The following is a 23,704-nucleotide window of genomic DNA, read 5'->3' as shown; positions in this document are numbered from 1 at the left end:
CACAACTTCCTCTCTCCTACATCCCATACTCCCCACCTCTTCCTTAACTGCACATTATAAAATTGCCTCCCCTTACTCCTAGCATCCCACTCCCTTTGCCAAAGATTGAGCCCGGATCAAGGACTTCCCTGCGGCCCAGCGGGACCTGAATATCTACCCCCTCTCTCCTCACCGCACTCTTAGCCACCACATCAGCCTTCTCATTGCCCTCCACACCCACATGGGCGGGAACCCAGCAAAAGCTACCACCACTCCAATCCTCTCCAATCCCACAAACAGCACTATCTATCCAACCTGCGCATCTCCACACTCAGCAGAGTTTAACATCCAATATGTTGCATTACTGCCACCAACTGAACTATAATACAAATCCATTACCCTTTGTGATACAAAACGGGAAACGAGAAAAATAAAATATATTTTTAATTACCCTACCCACTACCCCATTCCACTACTTTGACCCTATCTGCTCCTGCACCATGCCAACTGCATGGCCGACAGGACACCACCACTCAACTCAATTCAAGGGTTTTATTGGCATGGGAAACATGTTTACATGTCCAGTAAAATGACAGATATTTTTTTACAGTGCAGGTCTATACTGATGGGTCTAGTTGTCCTCGGATTCGTTCAGAACGGGCCTCTATATTTTTAACATGAATTTATGCATATCGGGTCCGGGTGGGAAAGCCCCAGGTCCATTTCGGAACCGGTCCGAGTTTTTGGACTCATAAAGGTTCTTCTTGTACTAGCCCCAATTTATCTTATAAGAGAACAAGCAACCAATGGTACACATATACACACAGACAAACTAATGAATCCGTAGTTGGGAGAGGCACAAAATTAGCGACCAACAAAAGTGCTTTATGTAAGTTTATATTGGGTTTGAAAACCAAGTCCAGTAGCCTTTGTGGACATTTGCTCTCCTTTTCCGAACTGGAAATGTATTCTTCGTACTCTGTTTAATGTTTTCTCCAATGCCTCAAATATCTAAACAACCACCACTGTTAAACGAGTGAAATAGATAATAAACAGACGTGAAATAAACAATGAACAGTAAACAGTACACTCAGAAAGGTCCAAAGAAATAGCGACATTTCAACTCTCATTAATAAACAATGAACAGTAAACAGTACACTCAGAAGAGTTCCAAAGAAATAGCGACATTTCAACTCTCATTAATAAACAATGAACAGTAAACAGTACACTCAGAAAAGTTCCAAAGAAATAGCGACATTTCAACTTTTATGGCTATCTACAGTGTTGTAGCAATGTGCAAATAGTAGCCAATGCAAATGTAGCCATATATTTCCTGTGACACTTCACAAAGATACAATCAGACTACATTAGTCTCTTTGATTGAGTGGAGTGTAGTTAAAATAATAATCATGGTCAAAATAATGATCTTGTGCGAATGTAATCTTAATGGAAACGGAATGAGATTCTCTCCATCTACTTATAATATAGCAGGTGACTGCGAAAAGGCAGGTGTTTTCATAACTTTCATTACCACATGGTAAGATAAAACCAGTATTGTACTATACTATTCTTACTACTAAAAACATCAATGTACACTGTTATTGAAATGTAAATAATTTGTAGTAAATCAATACATTGAGCTACAAGTGATTTGTCACGCATTACGTCATACGCAACGTGCCCCTGCAATTTGGACTAGAAACCCCCAAGCGCGAACCTGCCAACGCCCGCGCAGAGACAGAGAGGAGACGGTACGGAAAATCACTTTTTTATCAATAATTTTCCCCCGAAGAGTGGTTAAAAACTGTTATTACTAGCATGTCACTATCAACGTATTTATCTGGTTGTTTACTAAATTGGAGATAAAATGCTTCATTTTGTCAATCTCATTCAACAACAGCATCCGCTTGCCAGCCAGTCTACTGCAAACTAACGTTACTAGCTAGCAGCAGAGGAAGCTGAGAGCAAGCTAGGTCAACGGTAATCATTCATTTTCAATTAAATATTATATCTAAATGAGCTAACCGGTATGACAGGGTTCATATGAAAACAAATAACGTTATTATGTATTTCTTCATCATTGACCGATCGCACTGTTGCTAACTGTTAACTTGGATAACTAAGTAGCTCGAATGGCGATGGTTGCTCACTGCTAAAAACTGCCAGGGAGAGTAACGTTACTGAGAAAGCCGGGAAGGAAAACTAAACGATGGTAGCCAGAACGCAGAATGTTTAATTATTTCAAGACAATGTAGTTTGTAAATGTAACGTTAATATTACCTAGGCGTGTTATTATTTAGCAAATTGTTGTGATTGTCGAACATTTCCCTATCAATGTGATAAAATTGTCACCAAACAGATTAGGCCATCGACTAGTACGATCCGTTACGTTATTTAGCTCGTATGTTGTTATTACCAAGCTACCAGGACATTATTCATAATTTACCCAGCTAAGAAGTTAAGGTTGACATTCGGCCAATGTTTTGATGATGCTGCATTCCTGTGAAGTCCGGATGTTGAATCCGCACTAAAATTGATTGCATAGCTAAATAATCCAATAATGTTGGATGTTGCAATAAAACAGACGGCGACTGACCTTCCATGCTAATTACCCAGACCAATTCTAATCAAGGTAGTTGGACTTGAGATCCATGCCATAGGAAAGTGTGTGTGGTAAGTTGTCTTGTGTAGAGCTGATTTCCCCTATTACACAGTGCCCTATATAGTCAGTGCTAATAGAAAAGGGATCCAACTGAACATTATTGACTTTCTGTAGTACATTGATTTCATTTGCTTGGTGTACCAGACAGTACAGTGGTGTGCAGTAATAGTAATTTGGCTGTCTTTACTAACATGGACCTTTGATTGAAGGGCTGGTTAGCAGTATGTGAGTCTGTGTTTTTCTACATAGCCAGTAGGAAGGAAACAGGGAGGCTGTGAATGATCACTAAAGCCTTTCAGGGTGAGTAAACCCGGCGTAATACCAGACACCGCCTTGCAGATAGAGCTGGTTTTGGTAGCCTATTACTGCACAGCATTTAACTGTAAGCCCAGAGGAGGAAGTCCCTGAAAACAATTGTACAACTACATTCTGTGTCCCCTGCTCTCTACATTTTAAAATATGAGTCATTTAGCAGACACTCTTACACAGAGCAAATTACAGTAGTGAGTGCATACATTTGAATAGTTTTTTCGTACTGTAGAAGTGCCATAGATATGAGACGACATATTGGTTTGCTAGGAAGGGTAGCCTAATTTCACATTTCTACTGAATTTCTTGCAGATGTTTTATTACAGTGAACCCTTGCAAATACAAAGGAGTGGGATGGAGAATCTTCTCTTTAGACATTCTTGGAACACCCGCTAGTATTAGGTCAACATTAGATGTGTGTGTGGCGATGGAGACGCTTTACAGTTGTAGTAATGACTGCATCAGCCTTTATCCACTCATTTGTATTTGTAGGCCAGCCAGCACTCAGAAGCAAGTTCAGCCAGATCAGTGAAATAAGCTTATAGATACACCCACAGAATCAGTATTGACAGTCAGACAGATTCAGTGTAGTCTTGAGTCCACAGGTGAAAAGTTCACATTGCTTGGTGTTGGTTGGCAACTATTGGAGTTTCCTTTTAACAGTACATTTTATTGGCCTATATCAAATGATGAACAGAAGTGTGTGTGTGTGTGTGGAACGCCGGGATCGGGATACGATCCTATGCTCTCACGGGTCTACATGCACCAAAGATGGTGTCTGTAACCACTAGATGGCCCAAACCCCAGGCTGTTGTGCCTACTTTGAGTCCATCCGTTTGGACTTGGCCTTGGCAGAATTAGCTGTAGCCGTCTCATGACATCCGCTTTGGTCATGCAGGTCACCCTTCTGGAAGTATGACGATTGTATTAGCTATTAACAGTGTTGATTAGTTATAAATAGACGGTGTCAGTGCAGGGTAAAATATGGGTAGACGGATAGACTGTCAGTGCTACTAGACAGACGAGGTGAGAACATTTTGCAGGCTGTGGGTTGAACATGCTCATTAATCTAGCAGGGGGCAGCAATAGGCTTTAATGGGTCCCAGTTTTGTCTGGTAAACCGCTCAGGGTGGAGGGGCTAGATGTGGCAACGTTTGGACTAGAGGTAGACCGATTATGATTTTTCAATGCCGATACCGATTTATTGGAGGACCCAAGAAGCCGTTACCGATTAATCAGCCAATTTTATTTATTTATTTATTTGTAATAATGACAATTACAACAATACTGAATGAACACTTATTTTAACTTGATATAATACATCAATAAAATCAATTTACCCTCAAGTAAATAATGAAACATATTCAATTTGGTTTAAATAATGCAAAAACAGTGTTGGAGAAGAATGTAAATGTGCAATATGTGCTATGTAAGAAAGCTAACGTTTCAGTTCCTTGCTCAGAACATGAGAACATATGAAAGCTGGTGGTTCCTTTTAACATGAGTCTTCAATATTCCCAGTTAATACGTTTTAGGTTGTAGTTATTATAGGAATTATAGCACTATTTCCCTCTATACCATTTATATTTCATTAACCTTTGACTATTGGATGTTCTTATAGGCACTTTAGTATTTCCAGTGTAACAGTATAGCTTTCGTTCCCCTAGTTAGCCATTTCACTTCGGTTACACCAGCCTCATCTCGGGAGTTGATAGGCTTGAAGTCATAAACAGCGCAATGCTTGACGCACAACGAAGAGCTGCTGGCAAAACGCATGAAAGTGCTGTTTGAATGAATGTTTACACGCCTGCTTCTGCCTACCACCACTCAGTCAGATACTTGTATGCTTGTATGCTCAGTCAGATTATATGCAAAGCAGGACACGCTAGATAATATCTAGTAATATCATCAACCATGTGTAGTTAACTAGTGATTATGATTGATTGTTTTTTTATAAGATAAGTTTAATGCTAGCTAGCAACTTACCTTGGCTAACTACATTCGCGTAACAGGCAGTCTCCTTGTGGAGTGCAACGAGAGAGGCAGGTCGTTATTGCATTGGACTAGTTTTCTGTAAGGTTGCAAGATTGAATCCCCTGAGCTGACAAGGTGAAAATCTGTCGTTCTGCCCCTGAACAAGGCAGTTAACACACCGTTCCTAGGCCGTCATTGAAAATAAGGTGTTCTTAACTGACTTGCCTAGTTAAATAAAGACATAAAAAAAAATCTTTTTTTAAAAATCGGCACCCAAAAATACCGATTTCAGATTGTTATGAAAACTTGAAATCTGCCCTAATTAATCAGCCATTCCGATTAATCGGTCGACCTCTAGTTTGGACCTCTGTGGGTTCTTCTCGTGCAGACCACCTAAACAGTGCTATCACTCATAACTTGGCATCTGCATCAACTCACCCCAGCCAGTGTCCAGCTGCCTGGAGTCACTGTAGAAAGAGAACACCCTGATCAATCTGCTGTGTGTCCTACTGGACCAGAACGATGGTCAGCACCACATCCTTAGGGTGTTGTGGTATGGAAGGATGGGGTCCATCTGTGCATGACCAGTTTGTTTGCACACGCTGTTTCTTTCACTCTTGCGCTCTCTTGCTCACTTGAAATATGACTTGTAGTCTTGCTTTCTCTCTCTTCCTCGCTACATTTGTATGCAATTCACAACTAAATGTTTGCCATCATATCTTTGAATAGCTTTCTGCCAGAAGTCAACGAGCTCTGGATGAGTTATCTGTACTGGGGATTGGCATTTGACCTCTTTTGACTGTTTGTGTACTCACACATTTCTCGCTCTCGCTCTTATATATATGAGCTGAAATAAACAGGTGTGGCATATCAAGAAGCTGATTAAACTGCACGATCATTACACAGGTGCACCTTGTGCCGGGGACAGTAAAAAGGCCACTTTAAAAATGTGTAGTTCAGTCATACAACACAATGCCACAAATTTCTCAAGTTTTGAGGGAGTGTGCAATTGGTATGCTGACTGCAGCTGTCCGACTGATGATTCTGAGGAGTACTCATTTTGATTGGCTTGGCCTTGCTCCCCAGTGGTTGGGTCTATGTCCACCCATGGCTGCACCCCTGCCCAGTCATGTGAAATCCATAGATTAGGGCCTAATGAATTTATTTCAATGAACTAATTTCCTTATATGAACTGTACCTCAGTAAAATCTTTGTTGCATTTCATATATTTTTTTTGTTCAGTGTAAGTGCTAAAGGTAATATGTAATACCTGCATTGAACACAAGGGGTGTTGTTTTCAAACCCAAATGATACTCTGTAATCCAAAGGTTAGCAATGCTAACAAGTACATGTAAAATCTCATCGAGCATGCTGACTTAATGCTAATGAACGCACTACGAACTTTTTGTATATTTTTGGTCAGAATCTGTACAAGTAAGTCAAATGCAACTCGGTTTGCTGCACGCACAAAACAAATACTAGCCAGCAAGGCTCTTGATCCAGGAGGTGATTCTCTGCTGGTATCAAGTGAATGGTTGATTGTGGAAGAGTTAACCACTTAGCTAGATAGCTAACTAGCTACTAAATTAGCAAACCAAATGCACAACTGCAGAGCATTTAGCACATTTTTAGACAGTTCACTTTTAATAGTTTGAAGATATCTAGCTGGCAAACATTTAGCTGTGAATTCCGTACTGTAATTGGATCACCTGGCGCATGCTGCACTACAGTGAGTGATTCACAAGGCTCGGGTCTCATCTTTGTGTGCTTGTAATCAAACAGCACGTGACTGGGGACTACAGTAAGCGCCATAATAATGTAACGGCTGACATGAAGAACCCAATGTTTTTTTAATCTCCTGAACCATTGCACAAGTTGACTGCAGGTATTTTACTTAAAGTAGCTACACGTATTCAAATTTATAATAAAAAACACTTAAGAATTAGTTACAACAGTATTGGCAGTGTTGAAAAATCATCCAGTGGCCTTTTCCAAATACATGTTTTTATTTATTTTACCTCCCAAGACTAGTTCTGACCATAGGAATAGTAAGGGGATTGTTTTATAAACTTGTCCACATATGCCATTGAAACCAGTATTTCTCATGTTTTCAATTTTCTTTTGTTGTCCACCAGCCAAAGACACAATCCTGGTCACTTTAACATGTTTTAAGTCTTTAGCTCTTTCCGTCTCTGCCGTGAAACCACTCGCATTTGCAGTGGTATTAAAATAGATCTAATTGTCATTTTCTGTCAACGATCTACACGATACTCTGTCCAAGTGGAAGAAAAATGTTAAAATTTTTGGAAAATGATTTAGAGAAGTATTCAACCCCCTGTGTCAGTGTATGTTAGAATGACCTTTGACAGCAATTACAGCTGTGAGTCTTTTTATCATGCTCCCCAACCAAAACTGTTCAGAAGAGTTTGCATATTATGACTCCTTTCTGTGATGTCTACGTCCCTTCGTCGGTGATTGGTCAACGGTAGATATTCTTCAATAAATTATGTTGTCGTTCAACAAGATACTTATTTTCCTGCACATTTTTTCATTGAGAAATACAAACATCTTAGTTGCAAAATTGCACAACTAAGATCTCAAGAAATGTTATTAATTTCCAATATATGTTCGATTAATTCAGACTAACAGTACTATTACCGCTTTTTATAAAAATAAAAAAATCAAGCAAAGGTCTTTTAAGAGTATGAGCACACTTGTTGGGGTCGGCTATGTGCTAGCCAAACTGAATCAGGCTGATGCCTTAAGTCTATGAGCTTTCGACACCCATTTATTATTTTCTAAGTTCTGCAAGCTCTACAGCATAGAAAAACATTCTAGACGTTTCTGTGCTTTCAACTTCGTGGCAACAGTTTGGGGAAGGCCCTTTCCTGTTTCAGCATGACAATGCCCACAAAGCAAGATCCATACAGAAATGTTTTTGTCGATAGGTGTGGAAGAACTTGACTGGCTTGCACTAGCCCTAACCTCAACCCCATTGAACACCTTTGGAATGAATTGGAACTGCAAGCCAGGCCTAATAGCCCAATATTACTGCCCGGCATCCCTAATGTTCTTGTGACTGAATGGAAGCAACTCCCCCGTTCCAACATCTAGTGAAAATCATATCCAGAATTGTGGAGGCTGTTATAGCAGCAAATGGTGGACCAACTCCATATTAATGCCAAAGATTTTGGAATGAGATGTTCAAGCAGATGTCCACGTACTTTTGGTCATGTTGTGTATTATGTGACTTAAGCAAATTTTGACTCCTGAACATATTTAGGCTTGCCATAACAAAGGCGTCAAATATTTATTGACTTGAGACATTTCAGATTATTAACTAGTATCATTTTTGAAAAAATTATTCCACTTTGACATTATGGGGTATTGTGTTTAAACATTTGAAATTCAGGCTGTAACAACAAAATGGAAAAAATTCAAGGGGTGTGAGTACTTTCTGAAGGCACTGTATATGTAATTAAAAGTCTCATTCATGTTTGGCTGCAGTTTCTGGCGCCTCCCTCATGTCAGCTGTAGCCAATACATATCGTCTATCGCCTACACTTTGACATGTAGGCTAATTATTTATATACATTTGTTAGGGCTGTCCACAACAACAACATGTTGGTCGACGGAAAGTTGTCTGTTCTTTAGACCAATCAATTGGTCAATTTCTAAACATATATTCTTCCATATATAGACACACCCTATGTGTTTTTTAGTAAAATCTCCTATTAGAGGTTGACCGATTAATCGGCATGGCCGATTTAATTAGAGCCGATTTTTATAAAACCTTTTCCCCCATAACAATCTGTAATCTGCCTTTTTGGGCGCCAATTATGACCGATTACATTGCAATCCACAAGGAGACTGTGTGGCAGACTGAACTCCTGTTACACGAGTGCAGCATCAAAATGAATTATCCTACATTATTTGTCAAACATGACTCTAGTGTTTGGCCTTCAAAGTATTCACACCCCTTGACTTTTTCCATATTTTGTTACATAGTTGTACATGTGGGTGCAAGGAGCCAAGATAAGTTGCTGGCTTGCATTAAACTTCTCTTATAAAAAACAATGGATATTTTCATAATCACTCGTTAAATACACATGGTTGATATTACTAGGTTAACTAGCTTGTCATGCGTTGCATATAATCAATGCGGTGCCTGTTCAATTATCATCAAATTACAGCCTACTTCAACTCCGCAAATGGTTGAGGATTTAAGAAAAGTGCATTTGTGAAAAAAGCACGATCGTTGCGCAAATGTACCTGATCATAAACATCGAAGCCTTTCTTAAAATCAATGCACAGTAGTACATAAAAGAAAACCTGCATATTTAGTTAAAATAAATGAATGTTAGCAGGCAATATTAACTAGGGAAATTGTAACTTCTCTTGCATTCAGTGCAAGCAGTGTCTGTATATGCAGCAGTTTGGGCCGCCTGGCTCGTTGTGAACTCTGTGATGAACTTTTCTTGAAACATGATCAATTATTAACTTGGGTCTGGCCTGAAGCTTGTGCTAGCAAACTTGCAACATTGTATAAAATATTCTGGGTGCTCAGTTTCCAGCGTCAGTGAGCTTCGTACAGAAGCAGCAGTAGGCTATTTGCGCAAGGGCTTAAGAAGCAGTGTTTGACTTTGGCCTGAGCTCACCAGAGCTGAGTACTGAGTACTCAAACGTTCTACTGCTTGAGCTCCTGTTCCTCTTCTAGAATATTAGCTCAAAAGTATTGTGGCGCTCCTGCACCTAAATATAAACCGTACCAGCACAGTTCTAATCAATTTATTTGGCTATTTTGGTTAATGGCCTTGGTGCCCTGGCAGATTGGGAATCTCTTGAAGACCAAATTTCCTCGCCCCTGAGATCACAAAATTCCAGGCCTGGTTGTCTGTGTGAGTGGCCTGCAGTGGCTGGGGACTGACGTCACTATATTATCATGAAATAATATGGTAAATGATGTATGTATACAGACAATGTTTTATTTTATTTAGGCTGATTTCAAATGTGTTGTGCCAATAACATCTGCCATTGTCTAGTACTGTGCATGGATATGGGTTATTTATTTGCTACTAGATGTTGCTGTGCCAATGATAAAGCATTTAGGCCTCGCTGTCAAATCAGTGTCTTAGGTCAGTTTGATCCGTTTATATTTATCTATCCCAAAACATGTATAGCTGCAATTGAAAGTATGCCACCCTCTTCTTCCAGGTCAGCCAATCAGATCTTTGTCTGCCTGTCTGCTTGCTGGTTTCTTCCCACTTCCTCTCTGTGGTTACTGATTTCCCCCCAGTAAAACGGACCATTTCTGCGTTATTGCGACCTTTGTCTTGCTTGTTCTACGGGTAGTAGATGGGTAAAGTGAAGATCAGTGTGAGGTGTGTGTTCCGTAGCATCACAAAACCCAGTGTTCTCCTCTCACTGATGGAGCCCATTTCTCCATGCCAGCAGCCCAGCTCTGCTGTATGTGTGACCCTGCACAGCCATGCCTTGTTTGTGTGAATGACACTACTATTTAAATGACCCAAATGTCCTTCCCTCTGTCTATAGTTTTCTCCATTAGGGTCGTTTCTGGAGGTGTAGTTACAGAACAGGCCCCTGTCTCCTCCTATCACCTCAGATCTAAAAGAATGAGATGAGTGGATTAGAAATATTCCTGAATCTCTATTCAACCCATCTGTCATCTATTGAAGAAATCCCTGTAATGCGGAAGGGTTTGGGCCAGGCAAGAGGTTGTTTTACAGACCGGGCCTGCGTCAATCAGCTATGGAACAGGAGATGTGTCTGGGTGTTGACTGTAGTCACTGTTGCACCTCTTAACCAACACTTCTCTTTCACTGAACTGTGATGTGGTCTCTCTGGCTGGATGGTGTGTGTAATGAAAGCATGGTTTATGTAATGAGCAAGTGTGTAATGACAGGGAGAGAAGAGGGTAGTGTGTGTACATGACACACCTGCATGTGTATTGAGAGCGGTTGTGTGTGGGTAGAGAAATGGAGGGAGATGGTGTGTGTAAGAAGAGATGGTCAGAAGACCCCATGGAAGAGATGTGTAATAGTGACTGTCAGAGCTCGGTCTGTCTCACTGAGTGAACTTCAGCTCATGATTATTCCAACCGGTCTTCTTCCTCATCTCTGATTCTCACGTTCAGGGGCAGTATGCTGTCGCTACCTCAGTCCGCAGCCCAACCACGCTGCTTGGAATGGAGAATGTAAATGGCATGAAGACAACATTTTCATTTTATTTTAGAAACAAAAAAGCGTAGGCCTTGAACAGGGTGCTCATTAGCCTGTAGCTGTCTCCGAGGCTGTCGTTCTGCCGTTGTACCCACTAATCTCTCTTCTGGTTCTTTTACACTCTAGATCTTGAATGAGTAGAGAGGTTTCTAAAGCACAGCTATGCAAACGATCAAGTGTGTTGTGGTGGGTGACGGAGCTGTGGGTAAAACCTGTCTGCTCATCTCCTACACCACAAACAAGTTCCCCTCTGAATATGTACCCACGGTAAGTACCTTAAACACACACCTCTAACCCCTCTCTCTCGCGCGGCTCTCTCTCTCGCGCGGCTCTCTCTCTCGCGCGGCTCTCTCTCTCGCGCGGCTCTCTCGCTCGCTCCCCCGTCTCTCTCTCCCCCGTTTCTCTCTCTCTCTCTCGCTCGCTCCCCCGTCTCTCACTCCCCCGTCTCTCTCTCACTCGCTCCCCCGTCTCTCTCTCACTCGCTCCCCCGTCTCTCTCTCGCTCGCTCCCCCGTCTCTCTCTCGCTCGCTCCCCCGTCTCTCTCTCTCTCTCGCTCGCTCCCCCGTCTCTCTCTCTCTCGCTCGCTCCCCCGTCTCTCTCTCGCTCGCTCCCCCGTCTCTCTCTCTCTCGCTCGCTCCCCCGTCTCTCTCTCTCTCGCTCGCTCCCCCGTCTCTCTCTCTCTCGCTCGCTCCCCCGTCTCTCTCTCGCTCATGTGTCTCTTTGTGTTGCAGGTGTTTGACAACTATGCTGTAACTGTAATGATAGGAGGGGAGCCCTACACCCTGGGCTTGTTTGACACTGCAGGTACAGTCTACACTGGATTCAAATCAAATATTTAAAATGTGTGTCATTGCTATTTTAGATTAGGGTGTGTCCTGGTCTCTATAAAGTGGAGAGTTTTGGCTCTGCCTCAGTCTGATCAAAGACACCCTGCCTTCTCTGGATGGCCTGCCAATGTCCGTGTGTGTTCCGTGTGTGTGTGTGTGTAGGCTAACGTTGTGTGTTCTCTCTCTCTCCCCCCAGGTCAGGAGGACTACGACAGGTTACGACCTCTGAGTTATCCCCAGACAGATGTCTTCCTCGTCTGTTTCTCCGTCGTTTCCCCCTCCTCCTTCGAAAATGTCAAAGAAAAGGTTGGCCTTCTCTTCCTCCCATCTTCTACTGCTGCCTCTCTTCCAGTCTCCTCCCCGTGTCACTCACACACTCTCTAACCCGTGTGTTCCAGTGGGTTCCAGAGATCACCCACCACTGTCCAAAGACCCCGTTCCTGTTGGTGGGGACTCAGATAGATCTGCGAGACGACCCGTCCACCATAGAGAAGCTGGCCAAGAACAAACAGAAGCCCATCGCTCTTGAGACCGCAGAGAAACTGGCCAAAGACCTCAAGGCCGTCAAATATGTGGAGTGCTCAGCCCTCACGCAGGTAAGACCACACACACTGTTGTGCAACCTCACACACACACACAGTCCCCACACATGTATGAGCAAAGAGAGACGCATGCTACACGCCCCCAGCCTAGCACATGCAAGTCCCTTCCACAAACACGTTAGAACATCATCAGAGTCACTCCCACACATCTTCACAATCCTGAAATCACACAGGACACTTGCAGCGAAGTTTTCTCTCTCGTCTCTGGTCAGCTGAAGTGAGCGGACATTAAGAAATGCACCATTTTGTTTCAATGCTACATATCATCTGTCACGGATCAAAGAAACAAGAAAGTGGATGGAGAACGGTACAGTGTTGGTCCACGGACTGGCTGCGTGTTCTGATCTGTGTTGTATCCTGACCTTTATGGCAGGAGGTACTAGTGCCCTGAAACCTCAACGTGTCTGGTTCTAGTCCCACTCTGGCTGTTCCCTGTGAATCAGTAGAGGAACCTACTAAACCCACCTCCATCTGTGGATTGAAATAAAAAGTTGAATGTTTCAACTAATTAATCTGGTTAAATCGATGAGTGTTTTATTCTTAGCCAGTCTTCTGTTTTATTATACATTATTGACTGAGTTCCCACTAGTGGCCAGTTTCAAAGCTGCAAAAAGGTATTTTTGAGGCTACTGTCAGATAAGCACATTCTATTTCAGAAATGGTTAAAAGCTTCTCCAATAAGTGACCGTACTTCATATATAAAATGAGGAGATGAATGTGCTTATGTATTGATATGATAGTATATTTCGTTACTATTTCTTAAAATGTGAAAATATGGGTTTTAATTGCTAGCAGTCGTGCCTGTATGTCAGTTACACAGTAGCAACTTGAACTACATCAAGGTAATAGATTTCAGGCATTCACAGCTTACATTTTTAAATGCATTTAGTCTTATTTTACAGTTCAATTAACCCTGCATTGTTATACAGTCAGGTGTGCTTACAGGGTACAGGAGCTCAAAAAGCACCCCTTCTATACAGAATGTAAATGACAAAGCAATATTGTTTAATACTAACTTAGTATTAAACAATTTAACTTTGCATAATATTTACAATATTATGCAAATATTTTATGAGTAGACTTTGCTATTGTCTTTCTCACCATAAATCACTGCGCCAATTAAGCCCAGTGTGTGCCAATTAAGCCCAGTTTGCATTGAAACATGGGGTAGTGTGCTTCTCTAATATTCAATGAGCGTAAATATTATTTTTGTTCAGATTTAGAAACCTCTGTAGTCCAAGACTTTTGTGTGATATCAGGGCTAGAATACCTCCAAGTGGTGGACAAATGGGAGCAGAATTATTTAAACAATTTTTTTTGCTGAATTCCTGGTGATTTTACGGTCTATTTTGACCAAAAACAAAAATCTGGCCTGTTGCCGACCACAGTCATAAGAAATAGGAAAACTGAAGGAGTACAGCGATCACCTCCCTCTCATACGGCCATCTTGTGCCCTATGGTGTTACTCGGTGGGAGTCGAGGGCTTTACTGTAACGGAAACCATGGGCCATAGTGGATCATAACTGTGGCCAAGTTTAGGTCTCCCTCCCCAACCCCATCTTGTGTCTCTTCCTCTCCTGCGCTGCCCTGGCATCCTGCCCCCGTCCTTCCTCTCTCTAGACCAGCTTCCTCTGCTGTAAGAGCTGCTGATGCAATATCCTGTTTCCTGTGTGACTGTTCTGCCTGCCAGTCAGATGTTGCCCTAACCACCCGTCCTGGGTCAGATGTTATTTGCACCTGATAGTGAAGGTTGGGACAGGGGGGTAGGGTCATTTGATCCTAGATCTGTGGGTCAGGGAAACTTCTATCTCAAACGCTTCAGCTCTGATCTCTTAGGGCAGTATCTACATAGTCTAGAGGGTTCCTCATCTCCTCTACCAACTTTAGCTATCTTCCAGTCCTCTTTAGTCTCCTTGTGCTCTGTTAGATTTTCTACACAATGTTGCACTTACTCTTTCTCTCTACCCTCTCCCTCTCTACCCTCTCCCTCTCTACCCTCTCCCTCTCTACCCTTTCCACCCTCTCTACTTCCCCTCTTTTCCACTCTGTTTCCCTATCCTATTTTCTTCTCTTCTCAACCCTTTTTTTCTATGTTTGCTGTGCTAACTGTTGTCGTTTTCTCCCCTCCCCTTTGTCGTTATAGCGAGGGCTGAAGAATGTATTTGATGAAGCTATCCTAGCCGCCCTAGAGCCACCAGAGACGCAAAGAAAGAGGAAGTGCTGTATATTCTAATGTCTTTCTCTCCTTGTCTGCTGCTTACTTTTAGTTTAAACCCAACCAACCACCTCTTCAAGCTATCCCCTGTATCCACTTCCCCTTTACGACAGTGTTACTGACTCTTCCTTCCCTCCCCTTTTTGTTTACTTGTCCTCATGGCCTCACTGTGCCTGAAGGACTGTGTCCGTTGCTCTTGGCTTTTCTCAGATCTATCAGTGCTGACTTTGGGTTTGGTTAATCACATCACTTATCCTCTCAGGGCAAATCTCAAATGACACCCTATTACCCATAGTGGACCAAGTAGTGTACTTTGGGAATTAGGATGTGATTTGAGACACGGCCTATGTGTCTTCTTCTTTGGTTAGTGTTTCTCCTTCTGTTATGGTCTTTGGAGAGTCCAGAGTTAAGGGAGTGTCTGATTTACTTGACTCCACAGCATTGTGATTTAAGCACCAATTCGAGGAGCCTCCATGATTCCTAATGTTGTGTTTTTTGTACTACTGCTGGTGTATGACGAGACTGAGGTGTGACCGTGGTGACATTTAGGGCTGTCAAGTGCCAGAGCCACAGATAGAGAGTTTGGCCATCCTGGTTTCAACTGAAAAGCACACCAGTGCTATTAGATAATGTCGCGGAAGCCATGTTGGCACCTTTTGGGCAGTGTGGACTGATGACTGATTGTTGAACTTTAAAGCCAAACTTGCAAAGGGAAGCAATGGAATTAGAGCCAGAACCCAGTAGCAGCATCACGGGGCCCAAACTCTCTCTCTGTTCCACTCTGTTATGTTCCATTGCTGCAGTTCATATCTAGCCATCTTGGGAGTTTAAAAATATTAAAAAGCTAATATAATTGTGTGGAATTATTTGTGAAATGAATGAATAAAGGACTACTAAAATTGCTATCCTTTTCCTCTGCCTCTCCTTTCCTTCCTCTATCTATGGGGACAGCTGGATAGCAGCTCAGTAGTGCTCTGTCCTCTGGCCGCACAGCCTCCAAGACCAGTATGATATAGAGCCTAAACTCTGGTTTTCAAATATAAGTCTTGCCATAGGTTTTCTGTGGGGTTTCTAGAGATTCCCCGAACAGAGGGATACATGGGTTTCCTGCTCTGCTCATCTGTATTGTACGACTCTCACATGACATGGCCCAAGGCATTCCTTCCAATCCTAAGCTGCTCTAACTGTGTGTGTGCTGCTCTGACTAATTACATGTTGATCTGCAGACGCCATGGGAGGTTCTGGCTAACAGTAGGGTCTTTAGTGATCAGGGTAAACCTGTGTGTCTTTCTCAACACCTTTTTGACTTTAGTGGTGTGACTTTGGTTGTTTATACTTGAATCCCCTTGGGCCCTGTGTGTGTGTCTCTGAGCCCATGTCCTCTCGTACCTCCCTTTGTTTTGAAGGCTCACTGCCTGATCCAACTTCACTTTGACATGAATCACTGCAGGTACTATTACTATGTTCCTTTGTTGATAATATCCCCAGTTGTCTCTGTTCATTTCCAGCCCTCTATGAGAATGAAGTATCCTGACTTTTTATTTCCTTTTATGTCTAATGCTATGGTTTAGTTTGCACTTGATCTTTTAACCCCTTTGTGTTCTATTAAGTTGAATGCCCTTTTATTGAGCCTGTGTGTGTGTTGCCCCTTCATTGAGCCTGTGTGTGTGTTGCCCCTTCATTGAGCCTGTGTGTGTGTGTGTTGCCCCTTCATTGAGCCTGTGTGTGTGTGTGTGTTGCCCCTTCATTGAGCCTGTGTGTGTGTGTGTGTTGCCCCTTCATTGAGCCTGTGTGTGTGTGTGTGTGTTGCCCCTTCATTGAGCCTGTGTGTGTGTGTGTGTGTGTGTGTGTGTGTGTTGCCCCTTCATTGAGCCTGTGTGTGTGTGTGTGTGTTGCCCCTTCATTGAGCCTGTGTGTGTGTGTGTGTGTGTGTGTGTGTTGCCCCTTCATTGAGCCTGTGTGTGTGTTGCCCCTTCATTGAGCCTGTGTGTGTGTGTGTGTGTTGCCCCTTCATTGAGCCTGTGTGTGTGTTGCCCCTTCATTGAGCCTGTGTGTGTGTGGCCCCTTCATTGAGCCTGTGTGTGTGTGGCCCCTTCATTGAGCCTGTGTGTGTGTGGCCCCTTCATTGAGCCTGTGTGTGTGTGTGGCCCCTTCATTGAGCCTGTTTGTGTGTGTGGCCCCTTCATTGAGCCTGTGTGTGTGTGTGGCCCCTTCATTGAGCCTGTGTGTGTGTGTGTGTGTGTTGCCCCTTCATTGAGCCTGTGTGTGTGTGTGTGTTGCCCCTTCATTGAGCCTGTGTGTGTGTGTGTGTTGCCCCTTCATTGAGCCTGTGTGTGTGTGTGTTGCCCCTTCATTGAGCCTGTGTGTGTGTGTGTTGCCCCTTCATTGAGCCTGTGTGTGTGTGTGTTGCCCCTTCATTGAGCCTGTGTGTGTGTGTGTTGCCCCTTCATTGAGCCTGTGTGTGTGTGTGTTGCCCCTTCATTGAGCCTGTGTGTGTGTGTTGCCCCTTCATTGAGCCTGTGTGTGTGTGTGTTGCCCCTTCATTGAGCCTGTGTGTGTGTGTGTTGCCCCTTCATTGAGCCTGTGTGTGTGTGTGTTGCCCCTTCATTGAGCCTGTGTGTATGTGTGTGTTGCCCCTTCATTGAGCCTGTGTGTGTGTGTGTTGCCCCTTCATTGAGCCTGTGTGTGTGTGTGTTGCCCCTTCATTGAGCCTGTGTGTGTGTGTGTTGCCCCTTCATTGAGCCTGTGTGTGTGTGTGTGTGTTGCCCCTTCATTGAGCCTGTGTGTGTGTGTGTTGCCCCTTCATTGAGCCTGTGTGTGTGTGGCCCCTTCATTGAGCCTGTGTGTGTGTGGCCCCTTCATTGAGCCTGTGTGTGTGTGGCCCCTTCATTGAGCCTGTGTGTGTGTGGCCCCTTCATTGAGCCTGTGTGTGTGTGTGGCCCCTTCATTGAGCCTGTGTGTGTGTGTGTGTTGCCCCTTCATTGAGCCTGTGTGTGTGTGTGTGTTGCCCCTTCATTGAGCCTGTGTGTGTGTGTGTGTGTTGCCCCTTCATTGAGCCTGTGTGTGTGTGTGTGTGTTGCCCCTTCATTGAGCCTGTGTGTGTGTGTGTGTGTTGCCCCTTCATTGAGCCTGTGTGTGTGTGTGTTGCCCCTTCATTGAGCCTGTGTGTGTGTGTTGCCCCTTCATTGAGCCTGTGTGTGTGTGTTGCCCCTTCATTGAGCCTGTGTGTGTGTGTGTTGCCCCTTCATTGAGCCTGTGTGTGTGTGTGTTGCCCCTTCATTGAGCCTGTGTGTGTGTGTGTTGCCCCTTCATTGAGCCTGTGTGTGTGTGTGTTGCCCCTTCATTGAGCCTGTGTGTGTGTGTGTTGCCCCTTCATTGAGCCTGTGTGTGTGTGTTGCCCCTTCATTGAGCCTGTGTGTGTGTGTGTTGCCCCTTCATTGAGCCTGTGTGTGTGTGTGTTGCCCCTTCATTGAGCCTGTGTGTGTGTGTGTTGCCCCTTCATTGAGCCTGTGTGTATGTGTGTGTTGCCCCTTCATTGAGCCTGTGTGTGTGTGTGTTGCCCCTTCATTGAGCCTGTGTGTGTGTGTGTTGCCCCTTCATTGAGCCTGTGTGTGTGTGTGTTGCCCCTTCATTGAGCCTGTGTGTGTGTGTGTGTGTGTTGCCCCTTCATTGAGCCTGTGTGTGTGTGTGTTGCCCCTTCATTGAGCCTGTGTGTGTGTGGCCCCTTCATTGAGCCTGTGTGTGTGTGGCCCCTTCATTGAGCCTGTGTGTGTGTGGCCCCTTCATTGAGCCTGTGTGTGTGTGGCCCCTTCATTGAGCCTGTGTGTGTGTGTGTGGCCCCTTCATTGAGCCTGTGTGTGTGTGTGTGTTGCCCCTTCATTGAGCCTGTGTGTGTGTGTGTTGCCCCTTCATTGAGCCTGTGTGTGTGTGTGTGTGTTGCCCCTTCATTGAGCCTGTGTGTGTGTGTTGCCCCTTCATTGAGCCTGTGTGTGTGTGTGTGTGTTGCCCCTTCATTGAGCCTGTGTGTGTGTGTGTTGCCCCTTCATTGAGCCTGTGTGTGTGTGTTGCCCCTTCATTGAGCCTGTGTGTGTGTGTTGCCCCTTCATTGAGCCTGTGTGTGTGTGTGTTGCCCCTTCATTGAGCCTGTGTGTGTGTGTGTTGCCCCTTCATTGAGCCTGTGTGTGTGTGTGTTGCCCCTTCATTGAGCCTGTGTGTGTGTTGAGCCTGTGTGTGTTGAGCCTTCATTGAGCCTGTGTTTGTGTGTCTGTGTTGAGCCTTCATTGAGCCTGTGTGTGTGTTGAGCCTGTTTGTGTGTGTGTCTGTGCTGCCCCTTCATTGAGCCTGTGTGTTTGTGTGTGTGTCTGAGTTGAGCCTTCATTGAGCCTGTGTGTGTGTTGCGCCTTCATTGAGCCTGTGTGTGTTTGTGTGTGTCTGTGTTGCCCCTTCATTGTGTGTGTGTGTGTGTGTGTGTGTGTGTGTGTGTGTCTGTGTTGCCCCTTCATTGAGCCTGTGTGTGTGTGTGTCTGTTGCCCCTTCATTGAGCCTGTGTGTGTGTGTGTGTGTCTGTGTTGCCCCTTCATTGAGCCTGTGTGTTTGTGTGTGTGTGTCTGTGTTGAGCCTTCATTGAGCCTGTGTGTGTGTTGAGCCTTCATTGAGCCTGTGTGTGTGTTGAGCCTTCATTGAGCCTGTGTGTGTCTGTGTTGCCCCTTCATTGAGCCTGTGTGTGTTTGTGTGTGTGTCTGTGTTGAGCCTTCATTGAGCCTGTGTGTTTGTGTGTGTGTCTGTGTTGCCCCTTCATTGAGCCTGTGTGTGTGTGTGTGTCTGTGTTGCCCCTTCATTGAGCCTGTGTGTGTGTGTGTGTCTGTGTTGCCCCTTCATTGAGCCTGTGTGTGTGTGTGTGTGTCTGTGTTGCCCCTTCATTGAGCCTGTGTGTGTGTGTGTCTGTGTTGCCCCTTCATTGAGCCTGTGTGTGTGTGTGTGTCTGTGTTGCCCCTTCATTGAGCCTGTGTTTGTGTGTGTGTCTGTGTTGCCCCTTCATTGAGCCTGTGTGTGTTTGTGTGTGTGTCTGTGTTGCCCCTTCATTGAGCCTGTGTGTGTTTGTGTGTGTCTGTGTTGCCCCTTCATTGAGCCTGTGTGTGTTTGTGTGTGTGTCTGTGTTGCCCCTTCATTGAGCCTGTGTGTGTGTGTGTGTGTGTGTTTTTGTGTGTGTGTGTTGAGCCTTCACTGAGCCTGTGTGTTTTGTTTTTATCCACAGAAAGGCCTAAAGAATGTGTTTGATGAGGCGATACTGGCTGCGCTGGAGCCTCCCGAGCCCAAGAAGAAACGCAAATGTGTGCTGCTATGAATGACCCCAACTCTCACACACATGTACACCCTCCCCCTTCACCCCCCCATCCCCTCCTCCCTTGCTCTGCTAAGGCTGATTGACAGCCATGCACTCTGAAGCAAAGTATAGGAACAAACAAAAGTTTCAGATTAGACTCTGCAATAAGGAGCGATGAGTTGCTCCATCCCTGTGTTCAACCAGCGGACCAACGGGAAGAGAGGCACAGAAGAGAACATGACCCAGCTTGTAACCGTGACTACCGTGGCCACACTCCCGTTCCAGTTACAACAGTCAGAGCTTTCAGATGGACAGAGCGAGACGGGTGCATCTCACTAGGCTCAAGTTGATTTCTCTCATTTGTTTCCCTTTCTCTACACTGGTCTCCAAGTAAATTGTTAGCAAAAGGAATATGATGGATGCCTACTGGGCATTGTCTTTAAACATCAGTGAAGATGAAAGGGAAGGAGACAAGGAGGCAGTAACTATAGTCTATTGAGATTCAGCCCTGTACTCAAGGAGAAGGCCAAAACATGCCCCCTTTTACTCTCCAAAGGGTTTGAACCTTCCAGGTGGTTAGATAACACAGGCTGTCATACAGGTGACATAAGCTGTCAAGGTGTCATAACCGCTCATTGGTGATAGGACAGCAGGCTGATTGTCAGTGGTGTTGATTTGGCTCTGAGCCACCTAGCTCCTGTGCACTTCTGATAGACCTATGCTCCGCCTTCAAATGAAATGGCTCAGAGTGACAGCTTGACACGCTGCTGTATTATTAAGCTCCACCCCTCATGACGAGTACATCAAGCGCCCAATCCCGCTGCTCCACCTCCAACACCATCTGATAAAGCAAAGTAGCCATTTTTTATTTGTTTTCTTTGCCAAAGTCTCCCCTCCCTTCCTAGTGACAGAACAGTCTGCCATTTTAATGATCAATCCCAAATTATCCCTCACCACCTGGGCTCTTTAGTAAATCCAAATCAAGTAGATGGGGAAATATTTTATGACCATACTGCTTATACCGATCCAAATCCTTTCAGAACTGTACTGTAGGGGAAGAGGTTAGAGTAGACTAGACTGGCATTACTGAAGAACTAAAGGCATCCTGTCGCGATGGGTCTTGATGCAGGAATTGGCCTTTTGAAGCAGGGAACTTAAACAGTGTTAGCAGAAGAAGTGGTTGCCAGGGACCAAGGGAGAGTTAGCTGAACTTTGTCTCAACGTTATGGTAACCATATAACTATTAGTGAAGCTGACTTGTTCTAAGCAATGTTCTGTTGTGTGTAGACCGGTGGCCATATTTTGTCCCATTTGGATGAATGAATTGATGCTTACAGCATCAGGATTCTGTGCCTTTCTCAGTGTTCTATATTGTCATGCTGCGATGGCAATGCTATTGTGCCGCCCTGCTAGGTGTACCTCCTAATAAATCTGTGGTATGAGGGACTGTGTCGGTTCTATTACTTGTAATTCTGTGGTGGTAACGTTGTGGTAATGCCTGTAGGTGAGCCCCTGGTCTCCTCTGCGGTCAAAGGTAAACAGATTTAATAATAATGTAAGCTGGCACATGCGTCAATGTAGGCTCCAGATGTTTTACCATAATCTGTTTTATTTTTAATTTTAAAAAGGTTACTTCCTGTCCTTTTACACTTAGGGTCCGGAACTCAGCTGAACTCTGACACACCAGCTACAAACACCAATGACCTCCAATGACAGGGAATGTCTGTCAACCCTGGATTATGATTGGTTGGTAGACACTGGTGGCTCTGAGGTTGGGTTGACGTCCAGACCAAGTTAACATTATTGTTATTATAACTGTTGTTGTTTTGGTGCGAAACCAAATGCTTTGTCTTAAGTCTCTGTTCTTTGTATATGCATTCTTTGAAACAAATATTAAACTTATACCTTAATTGCCTTTACTCCTTTTCCTTGGCCATTCTTATTCATCAGGCAGTTTACCGAATTATTGAGGTGGTGCTCAAGGGACAAATGCACTACATGACCAAAAGTCATGTCGGCTCGTCGAACATCTCATTCCAAAATCATGGGCATTAATATGGAGTTGGTCCCCCTTTGCTGCTATAACAGCCTCCATTCTTCTGGGAAGGCTTTCCACTAGATGTTGGAACTTTACTGCGGGGACTTGCTTCCATTCAACCATAAGAGAATTAGTGAGGTTGAGCACTGATGTTAGGCGATTAGGCCTGACTCAGTCGGCGTTCCAATTCATCCCCAGGGTGTTCGATGGGGTTGAGGTCAGGGCTCTATGCAGGCCAGTCAAATTCTTACACCGATCTCGTCAAATGATTTCTTTATGGACCTCTCTTTGTGCACGGGGGCATTGTCATGCTGAAACAGGAAAGGGCCTCTTCCTCCAAACTTTACCTGTTGTCACTATGCATTGGGACAGATGGTGTGCTCCTGTCATCCCCCAAACCCAGAGTCGTCTGTCGGACTGCCAGATGGTGAAGTGTGATTCATCACTCCAGAGAACGCGCATGGTGATCTTAGGCTTGTGTGCTGCTGCTCGGCCATGAAACCCATTTCATGAAGCTCCTGATGAACAGTTATTGTGCTGATGTTGCTTCCAGAGGCAGTTTGGAACTCCGTGGTGAGTGTTGCAACCGAAGACTGACTTTTACGCTCTTCAGCACTGCGGCCCGTTCTACCGGTTCGCGGCTGAGCCGTTGTTGCTCCAAGATGTTTCCACTTCACAATAACCACACTTACAGTTGATATTTGACGAACTGACTTGTAGGAAAGGTGGCATCCTATGACAGTGCCGTGTTGAAAGTAACTGAGCTCTTCAGTAAGGCCATTCTACTGGCATTGTTTGTTTATGGAGATTGCATGGCTGTGTGCTAGGTTTTATACACCTGTCAGCAACGGGGGTGGCTGAGATGGCCGAATCCACTAATTTGAATGGGCGTCCACATACTTTTGTACATATAGTGTAGATATAGTGTAGATGTGAATCCTAACATGGAGAGCAGCATCCTGACACCCCTATTGAGATACCTGACACACCCACACAATGGATCTCAAAATAACTGAAGTGCTCAAAACAAAAAAGTTAGTTGTGCAGGACATTTATAGATTAAACAGTAAGTAGCATATTGTTTTTAAACTTGCTTGTTCTGATTCAAATGCTGATTCACTCAACCACTTATCGGTTTCCTGGTCACAGGAGAGAGGCCAAAAGGAGAGAACCCCGCTGTCCCATTGCCAAATCGAGTCCTATGCACTTGTGGAGATCTAAGAGGATTTGATTGGTATACGCAATATGGTGATACTTCCACTCAGCCTATCAGAGGGCGAGTTGGAACTATTACCAATATGCTTACACCTGTCATATCCTGTCAGATCTCAAGTCCATAGGGGCACACAATGTGACAGCATCTTGCCCATTGATATAAAAATTTAATTTAGGGCCTCCCGGGTGGCGTAGTGGTTAAGGGCGCTGTACTGCACCGCGAACCCAGAGGTCCACCGGCCGCGACCGGGAGGTCCATGGGGCGATGCACAATTGGCCTAGCGTCGTCTGGGTTAGGGAGGGCTTGGTCGGTAGGGATGT

At 44.4% G+C, this 23,704-nt stretch overlaps 1 protein-coding gene across 4 annotated transcripts; it reads left to right on the top strand.

Moving 5' to 3' along the window:
- Positions 1 to 1,634: 1,634 nt before the first annotated feature.
- On the top strand, positions 1,635 to 22,049 carry LOC109883348 (cell division control protein 42 homolog). 4 transcript variants are annotated; one of them, XM_031817561.1, is made up of 7 exons: positions 1,672 to 1,730; positions 1,880 to 1,959; positions 11,290 to 11,430; positions 11,895 to 11,967; positions 12,187 to 12,296; positions 12,389 to 12,586; positions 20,062 to 22,049. In XM_031817561.1, the coding sequence occupies exons 3-7, from the start codon at positions 11,326 to 11,328 to the stop codon at positions 20,149 to 20,151; spliced, it is 576 nt and encodes a 191-aa protein (XP_031673421.1). In that variant the 5' UTR covers positions 1,672 to 1,730; positions 1,880 to 1,959; positions 11,290 to 11,325; the 3' UTR covers positions 20,152 to 22,049. The 4 variants fall into 4 exon arrangements, with proteins under 4 accessions (XP_020330957.1, XP_020330960.1, XP_031673421.1 ...); XM_031817617.1 differs by lacking the exon at positions 20,062 to 22,049 and adding an exon at positions 14,736 to 15,710 and having other exon boundaries at positions 1,678 to 1,730; XM_020475368.2 differs by lacking the exon at positions 1,880 to 1,959 and having other exon boundaries at positions 1,635 to 1,730.
- Positions 22,050 to 23,704: the final 1,655 nt, after the last annotated feature.

Source organism: Oncorhynchus kisutch, linkage group LG1 (assembly GCF_002021735.2).
Source record: "Oncorhynchus kisutch isolate 150728-3 linkage group LG1, Okis_V2, whole genome shotgun sequence".
NCBI classification, from domain to species: Eukaryota; Metazoa; Chordata; class Actinopteri; order Salmoniformes; family Salmonidae; genus Oncorhynchus; species Oncorhynchus kisutch.
Note: the sequence above shows the minus strand (reverse complement) of the source record. Positions and strands in the feature narration are given on the sequence as shown.